General features: G+C 50.2%; 2 protein-coding genes across 2 annotated transcripts; one reads left to right on the top strand and one right to left on the bottom strand.

Moving 5' to 3' along the window:
- Positions 1-747: 747 nt before the first annotated feature.
- Positions 748-3,001, top strand: PHATR_51005 (predicted protein). Its single transcript, XM_002185868.1, has 2 exons — positions 748-1,467; positions 1,586-3,001. The coding sequence occupies exons 1-2, from the start codon at positions 843-845 to the stop codon at positions 2,914-2,916; spliced, it is 1,956 nt and encodes a 651-aa protein (XP_002185904.1). The 5' UTR covers positions 748-842; the 3' UTR covers positions 2,917-3,001.
- Positions 3,002-6,188: 3,187 nt separating this feature from the next.
- SMC6 (predicted protein) lies at positions 6,189-6,969 on the bottom strand (the record flags this gene model as incomplete). The annotated part of the gene is made up of 2 exons (XM_002185684.1): positions 6,334-6,969; positions 6,189-6,254 (listed from the first exon to the last, which is right to left on the bottom strand). Coding segments are annotated over exons 1-2 (660 nt in total), but the record flags the coding sequence as incomplete, so codon positions are not given.
- Positions 6,970-17,184: the final 10,215 nt, after the last annotated feature.

Here is a 17,184-nt window from a genome sequence, read left to right as displayed (position 1 = left end):
GGCGCGTCGGACAGACGAGGAACGACGAGTCGAGACCGAACACCGACGACGAACGATCACTACTAGGCGGGCGTGTGGTGTTGTGTCGCGTAGTTTGTTGGTTTGTTGTCCAAGTCACTACCGGCGGGCAGGCTGGGCTGGTTCCAAAAGTTTTGTTGTCATTGTACGGATACGTGTGACGGGTGTTGCTGTTTTGGCTGTTTGCTACTGTGATTACCAGTACTGTGATTACCAGTACTGTGATTGCCAGCACTACTACAAGGAAGTGTTGGAGACAAGAGTGGGGTCGTCAGTGGGGCTGGTATTGGCATTGCGGAGTGAGTATACGCTGCGCTGCGCTACGCTCGTCCCGTCGCGTTCCCTCGTATTGGATCATGCCCGAACCTTCCAAAGACAAGCACCAGTCCGACTTGCGAGGGTTCTTTGGGGCGCGTCCGAAACCCGTTGTTCCGTTGGACACTGTCACTGATACATCCAATACGGCTACCGACCATGACAGTACCGTGACGAAACCGTCGTCTCCCAAACGTGCCGCCGCACCCGTCGCCAACCCCACACACCGCAAACGACGGCGTGCCATTGTGGACAGTGACGACGAGGACTTTGCACCGTCTCCATCCCATCCCACTGTGGAATCGTGTAAGGCCGTTCCGGTTTCGGCAACCTCCAGTCCCACCGTTCTCGAGACGGGGGATCCCACCGTCACGACCGTTTCTTCCTCCTCCCCTACGCTTCCCCCACCACCACCACTATCGTCAAGTATTCTGCCCGGACTCCCGGACGTCAAGTCCGATCAAACCGTCGTCGATGCGATACCGTCCACCTGGATTCGCGGGGAACGCATGCCCTACAGTGTCCTCTGTCAAGCCTTTACCGACATTGAAGCCGTCACCAGTCGACTCCTCATCCAACAAATCTTCACCACACTCTTGCGTCAAATCGCCGTACAGAATCCCGTCGATCTCTATCCCGTTCTCTACTTGGCCTCCAACGACGTCGCACCCGCCTACGAATGCGTCGAACTCGGCGTGGGCGATTCCATTCTCGTACGCGCCATCGGTGAAGCCACCGGAACCAACCCCGCTATGGTCAAGAAACGCTACGAAGAGATTGGGGACCTCGGGGACGTGGCCAAGTCCTTCAAAAGCAAGCAGCGGACCCTCGGGGGATTCTTTCAAAAATCCGTCGCTCCCAAAAAGCCCCTCACCGCGGCACAAGTACTCCACGTCTTTCGGGAAATCGCACAAACCAAGGGCAACCAGTCGCAAAAATGGAAGGTCGAAAACATCAAGAAACTCATCGTACAAGCCACGGAAGCCACCGAAACCAAATACATTGTCCGGGGCTTGCAAGGCAAACTTCGCATCGGATTGGCGCAGTCCACCGTACTCATTGGACTCGCCCACGCACTCGCCCTGACCCCGCCCATCACGCTATGCCCCCACCAACCCACTCTTGCGGAACTCGGTACGTGCCATTGCAAACATTCTTGACAATCTGATACCAATTCTAAAACCAGTGTGTGATGTTTGTGTATTGTTGCTCGATTGGTTACCTGGCTGGCTGGCTGGCTGACTCTTTGCAGAAGACTATCCTGCCGAAGCCCGACAGTACCTGGACGATACGCTTCCTTCGGAAAAGCGCATGGAAGCCGCCGTAGCGATTGTCAAAAAGGCCTACTCCGAAGTCCCTTCCTACGACGCCATTGTTAACGGGGCAGCCAAGGTTCCCTTACACCAGCTGCACCGTGCTTGCACTCTGACACCCGGGATTCCTGTCGCCCCGATGCTGGCCAAACCCACCAAGTCCATACAGGAAGTCTTGAAGCGTTTGAGCGGACTCCGGTTTACCTGCGAATACAAGTACGATGGGGAAAGGGCTCAGGTGCACCTGCTCCCGGACGGTACCACCCGTGTGTTTTCGCGGAACTTGCTGGACACGTCGGAAAAGTATCCCGAAGTGCCGCTGTTCGTCAAGGAGGCTTGCCGGAACGTGGAATCGTTCGTATTGGATGCCGAAGTGGTTGCCTACAACAATAAAACCGGACAGCTCGTGCCCTTTCAAATTCTGTCGACCCGCAAAAAGACGGAAGAGTCAGCCGAGACGGCCAAGGTACAAGTTATCGTGCAGGCCTTTGATCTCATGTACCTCAACGGCAAGTCTCTGCTCAATCAGACCCTCGCCGCGCGTCGATCCCTACTCATGGAGCACTTTGAAGCCGTGCCGGGAAAATTCCAGTTCGCCAAGTCGCTGGACCACAAAGAAGATGGGGATACAACTGTACTGGAAGAATTTTTGGACAGTGCCGTCAAGGGACAGTGCGAAGGTCTCATGGTCAAAACTTTGGAAGTAAACGCCATTTACGAACCGTCCCGAAGATCGCTCAATTGGCTTAAACTCAAGAAAGATTACCTCGATGGGCTGGGGGACTCGGTCGACCTGGTCCCGCTAGGTGCCTACCACGGCAGGGGCAAGCGTACCGGCTTTTATGGTGCCTACCTGCTCGCCTGCTACGATTCGGAAACGGAAGAATTCCAGAGCGTGTGCAAGATTGGCACGGGCTTTTCGGAAGAGGATCTCAAGTCCCTGGCCGAAAATTTGAACCAGCACGTGATTCCGACCAAGAGTCAACAGTACAGTGTATCCGATGTTTTGGAGTGCGACGTTTGGTTCGATGCCGTGCAAGTGTGGGAGATCAAGGCCGCCGATTTGTCCAAATCGTCGACGCATCGCGGTGCTGAGGGGAAAACCGGGGAGGAAGGTCGCGGTATTGGCTTGCGCTTTCCACGTTTTGAACGTATTCGGGACGACAAACGACCCGAAGAGGCGACGACGAGCGATCAGATTCTGGAAATGTATTATCAGCAGGATGCAATTGCAGGCAATGACGATGATGTCGAGGATGATGGAATATAAGCCGAAAGATAGGGAATTTTGGAAGGACGCCATGAGAGTTCGTTTGAGTACTGAAATTTAGGATTAAAGAAATGTATATTTCTGACGTGAGTACCATCCATGTTTTCAACATTTAGAATTTACAGTAATTCACTTTACTGTAATCAGCGACCGGCCGCTATCGAAATCCGGGGCCATCCAAGACAACGAAACATTAGTGGTAGTATGCACGCTTCAGCACTTCCGTTTAAAGGGAAACGCAAAGAACATTCAATGCCAATTGCAAAGCGCATTCTCCGCAAATCGCTATGCCAAAATTAGGATCGGTCTTCCTGTGAAAAATCCAGCGTCTGCTGTGATGGAGCGCCAGCAGTTTGATATCTGGTGGGAGGACTCAATTTGTGAATCTTCAGCTTTGGGTCCGGGGTGAGGCTAGAAAGATCTTGCGGGGTTATAAAAATGAACTGTCGGTGCTCCATCTTTTTTGCGACATGGATCAGAATGCTGATCGCCAGCTTTCGGGCCTGTGCATCGAGGAACACGTCAAATTCATCAAGTACCCGGAATGGAGTTTCCAAGTTCTCCCCGAGCGCCAAAAGAAGAGACATGGTAGTGTAGCTTCTTTCCCCGCCACTGAAAGATGATTGTGAGAAACTGTTAACAAAGGCATGTGAAAATTCTGGGAAGAACATACCTCAAAGCCTTTACGTCCTTAGTCTGCGTCGCAGCTGTGGCGCTATCCTTTTGAACTTGAAGATCGAGAGTTTCGGTTTCATGGTTGAAAATGAGATCCCCGTTGTATTTGTTCATAGTCAGAAATTCATTAAACATCATACTGGTCACACCCTCCAGATGCTTTCGGAACTGTCGCCAACGTTTACGCCGTATTTTCATGTCCTCCTGCATTTCGGTCACTTTAATTTCTATCTCATCGATCTGCTTCATCTTTGCATCTAAGTCGGTCTTGGCACGAAGGTATTTTTCGTACGCGATCGCCGGGTCTTCATTGGACATGGCCTTGCGCTTCTTCTCATGCTCGATATTCTGGCGGACCTTGATAATTCGGGCCTCGTAGTAATTTACGTCTTTCTGTACCTCGATTACTTCGATGGCGTCTAGGTCGTCCTCGGTGGGATCAGACAATTCAATGGGATCGCGAGGACTGCTTTCGCTCTCTTCTATTGTCCGTTGTCGAATTTGAATGCGGTAGGTCAGCTTCTTGGCTGACAGGAGAGAGAGCTCCCTAGATTCATTCATACTTGTGATTTTCTCCTGATGCTTTGCGATTACTTCTTTGTACTGCTCTACCTTCCGGCGCTTCTTTTCGAGCTCATCGTGACGTTGCGACTGCGTATCCAAATACTGTGTCATGGCCTCTTCAGCGCTTTTCAAATCATCGACAATCTTTTGTAGACGCACCGTGACTTCTCTTTTTTTCTTCGTGAGCTCCTCGATAGCTGGTCTAGACTCGTCTAGTTTATTCTGTGTTGTTTCTTCTAAATCACGCAGATTATCCACCGTTTGTTCGGCCTGTGTAACATCGTCTTCGTACTCAGACGTGTCAATCGTGATGTCTGCCGCATTGTCAATATCGTTCTTGAGACTTTCAATTTCGCTCTGCAAGTTGGATGCCATCTGTTGGTTTTCCTGCATCGCTCTTTTGGCTTTATTCCATTCGCGTTGGTGTTGCGTGTGCTCGTGTTCGAGACGTGAGTGTGCCATTTTGTATTCCTTGAGTTCGGTTTCAAACTGGTTCGCCTCGGATTGGGCTTGATGGATGGCAGCCGTCTTGTCTACCCCAATAGTACTGCGCATTTTTTGTGTGTTGGAAATAGCGGACTGCAAACCACCACGGACTTGCCAGAAATCACCGTCCGGCAAAAAGTACACCTGGTTGGCAATGCCACGAATTGCGAGACTGCCGCTATCATTGCGGTAGAGCAGCTTTTGTTCACCGTCCTTCTTGCTCCGGGTGAGTGCCTTTTGATCTATGCGCTGGAAATCCACTAGACAATTGAACACAATATCGTCAGTAATGTTGAGTACACTGCATACGGTCTCGACGCCATCAACGGGGGGTTCCGGTACACGGTATCGCGGGTGCCGTTTGGTCTGGAAAACACCACAATCGCGGTTGCAACCAACTTGCCGGCGAATCTTGTTTAGTAAGAGTCGATCGTGGTTGTTGGTAACTATGAAGCGTTCCAGAGATCCACTGCCAAGGGCGTGCTCCGCTAGATCGCGATAGTCTTCCTTACCAGGGTTCACTTTAATAAAAGCTCCGATCGGCCCGATCACCGCTCCCTGAAACTTGTTAAAACGCTTGAATTCTTCAATCTAAATATCCAAACGAAAAAGGTGAGAGAACGACCAAGGACGGTTAACAGTCATTGGTGCAGAGAATCCCTGTGCTTACCATGGCAGCAACTCTTGGTACGCGCTCACCAAAAATAGCAATGGAATTGTCCGAAGACTTTTGCAATTCCCGAATGGTTCGTTCGACACCTCCCAGCTGTCGTTGCACGCGATCCACGTTAGCCTTTGCATCCGCAACGTGCGGCTCTTTGGCTTCGTAGGCGCGCAATTCGGTGGAAACTTTTTGACGTAGCTCGTCGGACTTGCTCTTGGCATCGTCGAGCTGCTGCTCCGCTTCCTGCAACCTAACCGCACGGTTCGCCGCTTCCGACTCTTTCGACCCCGCTAACTGGAGAATCTGGTCTCGCGCTTCCTGAAGCCGCTTCTTGGCAACGGCGAGGGCCCGCTGGGCGTCTCGGTGATGTCGTTGTACCTGTTCCAAATTCCGTTCCGTAGCTTTGTATGGGACCACAACGTCCTTAATTTGAAGCTCCAGCTCTCGTTTGAGCTCTTGCTGTTCCTGCGACTCCGCGAAGAGCCGTTTGATGAGGTTTGACTTGGTAGCTCCGGTCTCGTCTGGGGAAGCGGCGTCTTCTTCGGCTTGCGTGAGCTCAACTTCCTTTTTAGCCGCCTTGGCCTTGAAGGCATCCAAGTTGGCAACGGCTTCTCTGTACTCTTGGTCAACGACCTGAAAATGCGCCCACGCAAACTTGGTATTGAGATCAAGTTCTTTTGTCTTGAGTTTGTCCAGCTCTTGGTGCTCTTTCCACTTGATTTTGAGCATCTCAACGGTCTGGACGCTGTGTTGGAGGTTCCCCCGGATTTTTTCTTTCGAGTCGTTGAGCTCCTTAACTCGGTCGATGGTATTCGCATAGACGTTGTCTACCCTCTCCAGCTCGGTAGCCTTCATAAAAAATGCGTATTTATCTTCGGGCTTGCCGGTAAGAAATTTTTTGGCTTCGTCCTGGTCCAAGACGGCAACGGGGTTTTCGACTTGAATGTTTCTGATAAATTTCAAAACGGGTGTGTCAGCCTATGAATCCATTAGTACAGACACATCCGTCGCTTCGTTAGAACACTTACAGCATGTCCAACATTTCGTGCAAATCTTTCTTGTTGCGCGAGCGTTCCTTGCCGTTGTGATCCAGTAGTTTGTAGCCGTTGTATCCGCCCCGTAGCGAGATCGTTCGCTCGACAGTAATCGAATCACCGTAGGTTTCTGGCAGGTAACCGTCGTTGCCTTGATTCCAGAGCGTCACCCGCACTTTGGCAGTCGCGTTAGGGCCAGCGTCCTTCCGCACCAGTCCCTTGAGATTCCTGGCGCGGTGGGTGCGCGACGCGGACGCCCCCAGACATATTTGTATGGCGGCCAGAATGGCGGACTTGCCCGACCCATTCTGGCCGTGAATAAAATTCACGTTCCGACAAAGCGTAACCCGCAGTTTTGGGTGACACATGAAATTCTCCACGTAAACTTCTTTGATGATTCCGGCTTCCGGAGGCTGACCCACAACATTGATTGCCTTTTTGGGGGAAGCCAAGGTTTCTGCGACGTCGTCCTCTACTCCGGCGTTGGGATCGGCCTGGTTCTCCTTCTCCGTGGCTTGACGTTTGGGGACTGCTGCTTCGGCGTCGAGTTCCGACGCCTCGGACGAGCGTTTCTTTATGGAGGGCGTCATGATCGAATCAAGACGAGTCGATCCGTTGAGACTGGAGGATCGCTTACCCAATGTGTTTGGTGTGCGTCCAATATGAGAGATGCTAAGGATGGAATGAGATTTGTTCCGCACCAGAATGCGCTGATCCCTTGCTGGCGCGTTTGTCGGCTTGGGTACCACTTCGCGCCCGCCCTGCCACAGTCAGCCGGATTCAAGCAAGTCGGGCTAACTGTAAAACGCGTGATGCGCGCGCTTCCACAATCCAACGACGAAATCGTACAGTACAGTCGTCTGATAGACAGACAGACCGTCAATTCGCTCGAACGAGTCCATCAACGGGACTCCCGGATCTTCGGGATAGAGAGCGTCGACAAAGTGTGGACTCTAACAATTTCCTACCAAGAGTTCAACGTAGATTACTTTGTACTACACTATCATTAACAGTGGCTAAATACATTAGACACAAATAGTCTACACGGAGGACGGTGGCATTTTTCTTTCCTTCGCAGCTCGTTCTTCGTTCACGTAAAGCGCATTTTCCGCGTCTTCATCAAGACTTGTTAACGTCGAATTCTGGAACGATCGACCATCCAAATTCGCTTTCAACGAGGCAATTTCGTCGCGCAAAGACACTATGTCATGCTGCGTTTGCTCGTCGTGTTCCGCTTGTCGTGACAATTGATTGCGGAGTTGGGCAATTTCGTGTCGTAGGACTTCGGTATCTTCGGTGGCCAAACTGGGAGTCTCGTTGACAGTCAGCGGTGCCGACGTCCGGGATGCGAGTGTCTGTTCAGCACTAAAGATCAACAAGCGTTCCATTAAGGCCTCCATGCGTTCCATACGAGCTTGTGCCGTCATCTTCCCGGCATCGTCGGGCTCCAATGTCGATACTGGGGACCGCACATAGCTTATTCCCGGGAAGACTGGCGATTCTGGGCTCAACTGGTCGTTACCGGTCGTTGGCGTTCGGGAGGAGCTTGGAACCCAGTCAATTTCCGCCAGGCCGTCCTGAGGTGGCGATGATACTGCGGCATCCGGCGAAAAGAAGCTATCGTCAATGTTCGTATCTTGTTCTTTTGTCACTTCCCCCACAGGCTCACCTCTACTTTGGTAGCGTGCCCCTTTTAGTTTCGCCTCCAGATCATCAGGCTTGGAGGCGTCGACGGTTGAAGGTTGGTCACCAAACGATTGCATAGGAGCGGTGACAAAGCTTTCCACAAAAGGTTCGGTGTCCAACGCTACAGGTTCCTTGCGGGGCTGGGGAACCTCCTCATTCTCGGATATCTCAGATGACACCTCATCGATAACGGCCAAAAGTCGGTCTGCGAATTCGTCTGTTTGCACAAGACTGCCACAATGATCTTCGGCGTCAGAAAAATGCCACAGGTCTGGGTTGTTGGAGGAATCGTGCAAATCAATGGCGCGGGCAAAGGCCCTATCTAGCCAACCTTTTGGCTCTTCCTCACTCGACTCGATCTCTAGAGAATCGCGCTTTTCGCGGAGGCTTGCAAGAACGGATTCTTGTTCGAAAGGCGACTTGTCCGCATACTTTTCGAAAGTCTTCGGACTAACCCACTGAAGGTTCTCTAAAAGTGGGATGAATTTTGCTTTCTTCGTTGCTGGGGATTCTTGAATGTCGGACTCGGGTTGGAAGTGGAACAGCCCGAAGGACGTGTAACCATCCGAGCTTCCTTTGTGGCCCAGTGATGGATCGTGCATGACAGCATCAAAATCTCCCACTAAGCAACAAATAGCATTGTGCAGTCTCGCCAGCTGCTGCCGGTACTGGTATTCGGCAAGGACAGTGTACCATTCAAGAAGTTCTCCTTCGCTACCATGCGCGGTTCCAAGGTCAAAGTCTTTACCCGTACCCGCACCGAATCCAATACCGGACGCACCCCCTTTCGGCAATTGGTGCTCCACACCACCATCATCTTGGGGTGGCTCGTCTAGTAGTTCAGCATCTCCCACTACGGCGAGTGGTACGTCCATCGAGGCCGTCTCGTCACCGGGTGGTTTCGTGAGAGTCAACGTCAATGCAATGCCGTTGTGCCCGTGATCCGAGACGCGTGACGACACTATTGCCGACCCTACCAAAGAAACTTCCCAGCACAGTGACGGAGTCAAGATTCCACCACTGTCCTTGGTCACTTTGATCAAGATTACACGCAGCGACGTGGCGACTGCAAATGTCTCCATCCCAACGCTTGGTAGAACTTCCACGTGAACGGGAGTTTCGAGTAAAGGAATATCACTGCGGCGCCGCTTTTTGATGGGAAACAATTTCAACAAGACCACGGCACGGGCGATATCGGCAGAAAATGGGGTGAGGATATTAATCAAACCGAAGGTGTACGAGAGTCGATGCCGGATGGCCGGCTGGTATCGCTTCTCTAGTACGTTGACGCTCTTAGCAACGTCATGAACGGAGGCGCTGAAGTGAGAGAAAGCATCCAAAATCCCAACAGCCGGCTTGATAAACACACCAATGCCGCCTTGTACAAAGCCTTTCGCTAATCCTAGTTGACCTTCTCTTCGAAGTCCTCGAACGGGGGAAACAACAACGCCAAACACCCCACCGCCGATCCCGTAAGCAATGTCGCCGATGGGCCTTATAATCATGAAGCCGACATTTTGAACTCCGCGGCGTTTCCACTCCCTATTTAAATTTGTCATTTCTGTCACAATGTGATCGCGATGCCAAGTTCGATAGTCCGCGTCGAATGAGAGTGTGGCAAGCCCTTGCCCGGCAGCTGCGGAGACCTTTGACGCGAACCCAAAGAAGCCGCTAGTGCTATGCGATAGCAGCGAAATCGTTCCTTTCACGACTCCAATACCTAATCGTGACGGGTCAGTTGGGGATCTCATAAATGCGCTAGACGGAGCGACAACGAGGTCCCGAAAACCTGAGAAAAACGATGTGAAAAGCATTGCGGGATTTCCAACGAAATCAAGGGCACCTATGATCTTATAGATTTGGCGCAGCGTCTATGTAGGGCGAAATCGTTAGAAACAATCTATACGCGACAGTATGGACCGAAAAAGTTAAACAATACTAACCTCGTTCACGTAGTACTTCTTGATGCTTTGAACAATCTCCTTTGGGCTTTCGAAAACATGGTTCAAAGCCTTTCCTTGCAAGCGGACCGGGGCGTCGGAGATATTTGGAAATAATGAGGTCAATAAGATTGGCAAATTTTTCGATCCTGTTCCAAGAAGTAAATTGACATTTGTTAAGCGTTGCAGATTAAAAACTCTCGTAATCGATCCATAGACGTACCACGATGCTCCACCCGCCGATCGTCATCTGACGTCTGCTGGCACCAGCCGAGGAGTATATCTGATTTCTCATGATGAAAGGCAAAGATTCTTTTCAGTCGTTCTCCGCTCTCGAGTGCGACCTGGGGTAGTGCTCTCAGCGCTTCTATCCCCCGGAAACCCAGGTCTTTCTCCCAAGAAGTCTGCTTTTTCCCTTTGAGATAGGAAAGATTGACACGAACAATGCCTAGGAAAAGTTGTTCGATGTACACTTTTGTGGCTGCTTCGTTTGAGGAATCTTCCAACTCAAAAACTTCTGAGAACAGCGACGGATCATGTGTGCTTGTGACACCCTGTAGAAGGAGAGAGCTTTTGGCGGAGCTGTTGTAGCCAGCTTTCAGTGAAGAAGACTCGGCGGGGTGGATGATCGAAAGCCGCAGCAGTATAGAATTTGCAAATTGAAAGAACTCAATAAGAAATGCTTCCTCCACTGTCAAATCAAATTCAGCCACAGAAACATCAATGAACTGAAAAGATAGCACGTCTGCTTTGCTTCGCACATTGTCCTTTACCGCGAGAATATGGAAGACAGGGGTGGAGCTACGATTTAAAGGAGCGGGGGCAAATACGACAGGTTCTCGAGCATTTTCTATTTGATTGTCGATCTGTAGCCAACCCACGGCGATTCCCATTCGCGTACGTGCTTTCGTAACCCAGTAACGTATATCTATCTCTTTCGCTGATAGAGAGAGCAGCTCGATGGCTCGTTGCGAATCGATGATTGCGGCAGATATCTGTCCAATATCTGCATTAAAGTAGCGTTCCACGAGTCGACTGTGATATTGAGAAGCAGTCGGCGCCGAGATGTGCCCATCATGGTCATCGTCGTCCTGGCCTGGCAGAAATTCGTCTCCCTCAAGGTCAGGTCTCCAAATCACAGCCAATTGAATGCATGGAGCAAAGTATTCTTTAAATAAATGATCGCCGTGCTTTTCCGTTTCAGGAGAACGAATAGTCAGACCTCTGTCGCCTTCAACTGGGATTGAATCCTTAGGGCGCCTGAGAGGGAACCATCGAACGTAAGAGGGTATCGATCTCAACGACATTCCGTTTGGACCTTCAAAATAATCTTCAGAGGCATGAATGCATGCATTGATCATTGCTCCGAGAGGGAGATCAAGAATACCAAGCTCGGCCTTCGTTGTTAGCTTTTGGTGTTTTCTTTCGCCAACAACTGAAAGCCGAAGCGATCCGCTCGTCTTTTGTGGTGCGACATAAATGTTCATGTCGTTGATGTCGTCGTCGTCCGGAACGGTAGGCATTTCTGACTCTACATGGTCGAGCTTATACCAGGTAGGATAGACTTTTGAATCTGCAATCGTGCTGACAAAGCTTTCAGACCCATAACGAACCTTCACATACATCGTACTGTAAGTGTCTTCAAGGTTCAGTGCAGTCAAAGGTCGGACTGTAAGCCAGCCACCGGGGTTTGTGACAGCTGCCAACGCGCATCGAGCATGCTTCTCGAAACTTTTCCGAGAAGATGAAAAGCCTTCAGCATAGGTTTTTAGAGAAAGCGCATAGCTTGGGAGTCCTATAGCAGGAGAACAAAGCTTTTTCATTACAATGTCAGAATCCCCTCTGTTCGCTGGTCGTTCTGAGGCTTTGCTCGAGCCAACACGAACTTGGACAGAAAGATCGTCGACTGACACGACAAGTTTCGGAAAGTTGAAAAGTGTTTGGGCTGCAGTCCACGATTTGAACGAGACGATACTCCCCTGTCCAGATGATACCGTATGCACGTCAATCGACTTTTGCAGCTCCCCAGGTAACGACGATGACAACAATCCCTGGTAATTTTGGCGCTGTTTTGATATTAAAGCCTCCAGCGTAACCTTCTTGTCCCTTTCAAGCTCTCCGGAGAATCGTGAGAAATTATGCCTGGATTTCTCCCTCTCAGGAAATGCGGGCCGACCAATGAAAGGCGTAGTTTGTGGTGAGCTTACCGGAGGTTGCCGCGGTGCTCTCTGAATGTCCGCCTGCTTGGATGCCCGCCCCATTGGCGTATCTCTGGAATCGAGGTGAGGTTGAATCAGCGCTTGGAACCTGTTTCGCTCAAGCCGTTTTGGGCCGCTCAGGAGATCCTTAAGTCTCACTGCTTTCAAACCATCGAGACCCTTTTCTTTAGCCGCGTCCGTTTCATTCTTTTTCAAAAGTTGCAATGACATCCCTGTCACGCTGTTTCTGATTTCCTTTAGTCGTCCTTCTGATAGCAGAATGAAATAGTCCATCATCGCGGGAATGGTATATACCCACTGGGCTTTAAGCTTAACTGATCCTCGCCCCCATTGAGATGTAGGGTTGTCAAAATCTCCGCCTCCGCTTCTTCCCGAGAGGGGAAACCATCCGACCATAGACCTTTGGTCCCGCAAGGAGTGCAAGTCAACGTGGCATTTCCCAAGTGTCGAATGCCACGAGAAAGGACGGAAATTTCGAATATGAATGGAAACGTAATGACCTCGGGTGACCGACGCCGCCTCTTCGGGAACGTTGAATCGGAACGACTGGGAGTTCCAGACAGGATTAACCGATTTCTTAACGAAATATGTTCGATGAACGTCGGTTTTGCGAAACCATCTTCTCGAACCGTTGAACTTGAGAGTTATGACAGCATATGGGTTACATGCGCCACCAATGTAGTTGTCTGGATTGAGCCCGGCAGCCTCAAGAATCTCAATTTGGAGTTGATGGCAACGCGAAATCGCGCTTTCTTCAACAAAATCAGACATCAGAATTCGTGCTTCGTCAAGAAAAGACTGGAAATTTTCGATGGAGCTGTCCCCATCATCACTTTCCATTCTTCGAGAACCATGCGGCTTAGCTTTTTGAATCAAAGAACTTCTCAGTGCTTTCAACCTATCGATTCGGAGCTCCTCAGCTAAGCAGTGGCTCTTCAAAGCATCCAGCTGGCGAGTCATCTGCTGTTCGTCCCTTTCATTTGATGCATCGTGCACTACCAAGACACGTGTCGATGCCAAAACTTGTACCTCCAATTCGAGAAATTTGGATTGGGCGCTTTCCCGCGGCCCTGTTTTGAGAAAATCACGCCACCCTATTTCTTCGAGACGCACGGTTATCGTGACGGAAAAGACTTCTTCCTCGTCATCCTTCACTTTCCCCAGCGCCAATCTTGAAGATGACGGCTGCTTCTGTTGTTCTACACCGGCCTTGTTCTGAATGTCTTTCATTTCAAAGTCGTTTAGCTGACTTTCCTTGTCTGCATCGTCTTCATCAAAGCGGGCATTTGAGAAAAGAAATGCACTCTCCGACGCAACTCGAACGGATAATCTCTTGGGCCTTAAAGGCTCTTCCCACGTATATGAGCTTGATTGCCCGGGCCTCAAACACTGCCACTGATGCGCGTCGCAGCCTTTCTGACGAAAGTACAAAGTACTGTTGATTGTCCTATTTTGGATCTGGTAGGGCACTCTGTCTGTCTCGCGCAAGACAAGGAAGTTACAGTTGTGAAGCTGGCGCAACTCGGCGTGTAAATATTGGGATGAGTTGCCTTCTTCACTTTCTCCTTCATTGGATACATTTCTCTTGTGGGAACCTGTAGAGCTTTTTTGACGACTTGTACGGGCGGCCTTGAGGCGAATTCTCCGCAGTCTTTCCTCCACCGTTCTGAAAGTAAGAATTAGCGGTGCTGTTGAAAAGCCCGTATCGTCTGTCGGAGCAAAAGATGGCGCAGGTTGGGACTTAACCACTCCTGATCTGCGCATGATGCTTCCGGAGGGACGACTTTGGTCGCTTTTCAATCGAGATTTTTTAATTTCAACTAATCGGCTGCGCAATAGGAGCATGGCCTCGTTGAAAAGACACTGCGACACAGGCGACCCGTCAATATGCAGGAGCTCATCGCCAATGTGCACATCAGTTTCGTTGTACGCGAACGAGTTGCGCTTCACGCTTTTGACAATCAAAGAACGATCTGACCCCCATTCTGTTTCAAACCATAAGCCAAGTTCGCCATGAAACGAGTCATCCGGATACACTTTGATATCATATTGTTGAGAGGATCTCGTTGTCACGTGCTTGAGGAGACGAAGATCACGCGCATGGTTGATTCGAAGAGTATGTTCACCGGGCACATCCGCGGAGAAACTAGATGTCAAATCAAAGTAGGCACCAACTCCGACTCGAAGTTGCCTATCACTACGAGAATCAGGTAGGTTGAAGGGCATGAGCTCGGACGGCATTACCGTTGTTATGTATAGCGCTGATCGATGGGCGGTTGTCCAGGTCGAAACTCCATCATTGATGATTGCCTCACGTCCCCAAAGTGTCTCGTACTGGTTGACTCGGCGACTCTCTTTCTTTCCAGCAAACCGCCATTTTTGATCCTTTCGAGCAACTTCGTCTGAAGAAGAGACCACCGACCCGGAGTTGGGTCGAAATACTGAACTATCTTGCCAAACTCTGACCGGGAAAGGCAACGCATTAACGACAACGTAACGCGGGAGGAATCGCACAATTTTTGTATAGCCAGCAAGAATTCCTGGCGCTACACTAACTGCCACGGTCAGTTCTAGCAAGCGCCCATCCTTGCAATGCATTCTGAAACGGTAGGACTTGTTAGCATCAAGCTATTGCTTTCTTTTCACATAGGATGAGTTAAAACGTACCCCACAACCTGCGAAAACCCAACCGACTCTAAGCTGAAACCTCTGGACCAATCGGACGTGTACCTACTGTCCGGGGATCCGTGTCCTAGCTGAACACAGAGCCTTTGGTATCCTAGAGATAGAATCCCTTCATGAAAATTAAACATAAACGCAAGGGTTGCAAGCTTTTCCAGGGGAATATTCTTGTCGATCAATGCGGCCATCTCTTTTGAATGGAGGTTGCTGCGCCCAATGCTCGTCGCCAGCGCTCCCGGAGTACCCGAGAATATTGTACCGTCATTGAGAGGACGTCTATTGGTCGAACCTTCTTCCAGAGCAGATATGTACTTCGCTTTTGCTCGGTTTCCAGACAATGGAGCAGAACCAACTTTTGACGGACTCAAGACAGTCCCGCTGACAAAACTTTTGCTCTTTTCTTGTCTATATCGTAGAGAGTGCTCCGTTGTGTTCACGATCCAGAATGGACAAAAAACAGAGATTCGACGCTGTGCCCCACCTCCTCGAACATTCTCAATATTCAAAGTAAGGCGCTGACCGACGCTGTCAACAACAGATGTCTCGATAGCAATGTCCTGTGGAAAAAATTGTGTTGTTTCTACTCTATATGTCTTGCCATCGACTCTATCAGCTCCATTCCATTTTTCTAGAAGAAATATGTGAGCAAATGTAGGAGAAAATAAATCTAGGGCCTTAGGTACGTACCAGTGTCCAGGCCAAGGTCGCTTTTCCCTTTCACTTGCGTTCGTCTCGCTTTCTCCCTGCGATCACGACCGAGAACCTGGGGATTCTGCGCAACCTGCATCAAACCTTGTCCTCGGCGGTCGGGACTATCTCCAAGTGAGGTAAGAGTCTTGCCAAGCTGCTTCGTAACGGCTTTTCCGGCTTTCCCGATTGACTTTAGTCCTCCCAGATTCTCTGGGACAGGACAAACCAACGCTTGAGCCAATGATGTTGTAAAAGAGGAACAACTTTGGACCACTTACCTCTCGTTCCCCCCGGGGGGTCTGTACCGTGATGGACGAGGGCACCCTCCCCGACTGGTGTGCGACAAAATCCGAGGTTCAAAAGAAGAAGGAGGGGTGCATCTAAACCAACCGAATGGACCTCGACCTGCTGCCCTGGATCCAGATCGCTGAACCACAACACATTCCGTCGTACGGCGTGCATCAGCTCAAATCTTCCCTTTTCAGGGAGCAAGTTTACGACTACTAGAGGTGGATGGATCGATAAGGTATAGGCCACTGGGCCATGAGTGTGACTTTTCCCTCTCACTTGTTCAAGTCGGGATCTAACCACAGGCGACCGACCGACTTCGACAGCATAGCAAAAGGGCGCTAAGCGATCGCCGCTTTGTGTCAAGATCGGACATGACATTTGGACACCGGTAGATGCATTTTCTGGGGTAACATCTCGTCCATTATTCGCGTCAAAAAGTAATGACGTTTCGCTAATCAGCTTTGCGAGCTGGACAGGCCTTGAACTGTAAATCACATAAGGCTCAACTGAAGCTGTACCTTGATTCTGCAGAAAGGATTTTAGGTCAGATGGCTTGAGATCTGGCCGGAACCAAAGGCATCCAGCGTGGCTACCTTCGCATCTAAGTGCAGCTTCCAGTAATAGCGTCGGTACTTCGAAATCTTGACCCGGTAAGATGCAACAAACATCGGCTGCGGAGGGTTTGCCGTTGCTCACATTAGGATCATAGCTCGGGTTAGGGTGGAGAGACAGGTACAAACAATGACTAGTTTTGTTTGAGACTTTGAACATCGACCTGAAAGTTACCTGGCGGCCCCCATTCTCAAGGCCAACTTCTACAAGGAGCCGCATAATGTTATCCAGCCTCCAATCTTGGTTTGCCTTAAACAGTACTTCCTCTGAACGGGGAACAAGTCTTTCGAACCCGCGCCCGAAGGCATCGACATTAATTCCGCCCTGCCATTTAAAGCCAGGAAGTTGCACGTCCACTGAGTGCGAGGACCCTTCCTGTTCTTCCACGTCTCGACAAGAGTTCTCGAAACCTGGATAGCCAACCTGAACAATTGACATGTTTCGAACGAAAGACATCGAGGGCTGGAATGACAGCTCCATGGAAGATTGGTGATCTAAGTATGTGACTGTAGGGCAATTCAAGGCCGTCGCTTCATCAGACATAGGGACGGAATCAAGTCGGTATATCCTGATTTTCTGGCCAGTCAAGTTCCGTATTGAGAACGCAACTCGATCCTCCTGAATCAAAGGATTCCTTTCCTCGTGAACAAAAGACATAGCACTCATCGAATCTTGGAGTGTTCGTCGATCTGAAGTTGATCGATGCCGGTGAGCTATTGAACTGG

Source organism: Phaeodactylum tricornutum, chromosome 11 (assembly GCF_000150955.2).
Source record: "Phaeodactylum tricornutum CCAP 1055/1 chromosome 11, complete sequence".
In the NCBI taxonomy this organism is placed as follows: Eukaryota; Bacillariophyta; class Bacillariophyceae; order Surirellales; family Neidiaceae; genus Phaeodactylum; species Phaeodactylum tricornutum.
This window is presented reverse-complemented; position numbering and strand designations above follow the sequence as displayed.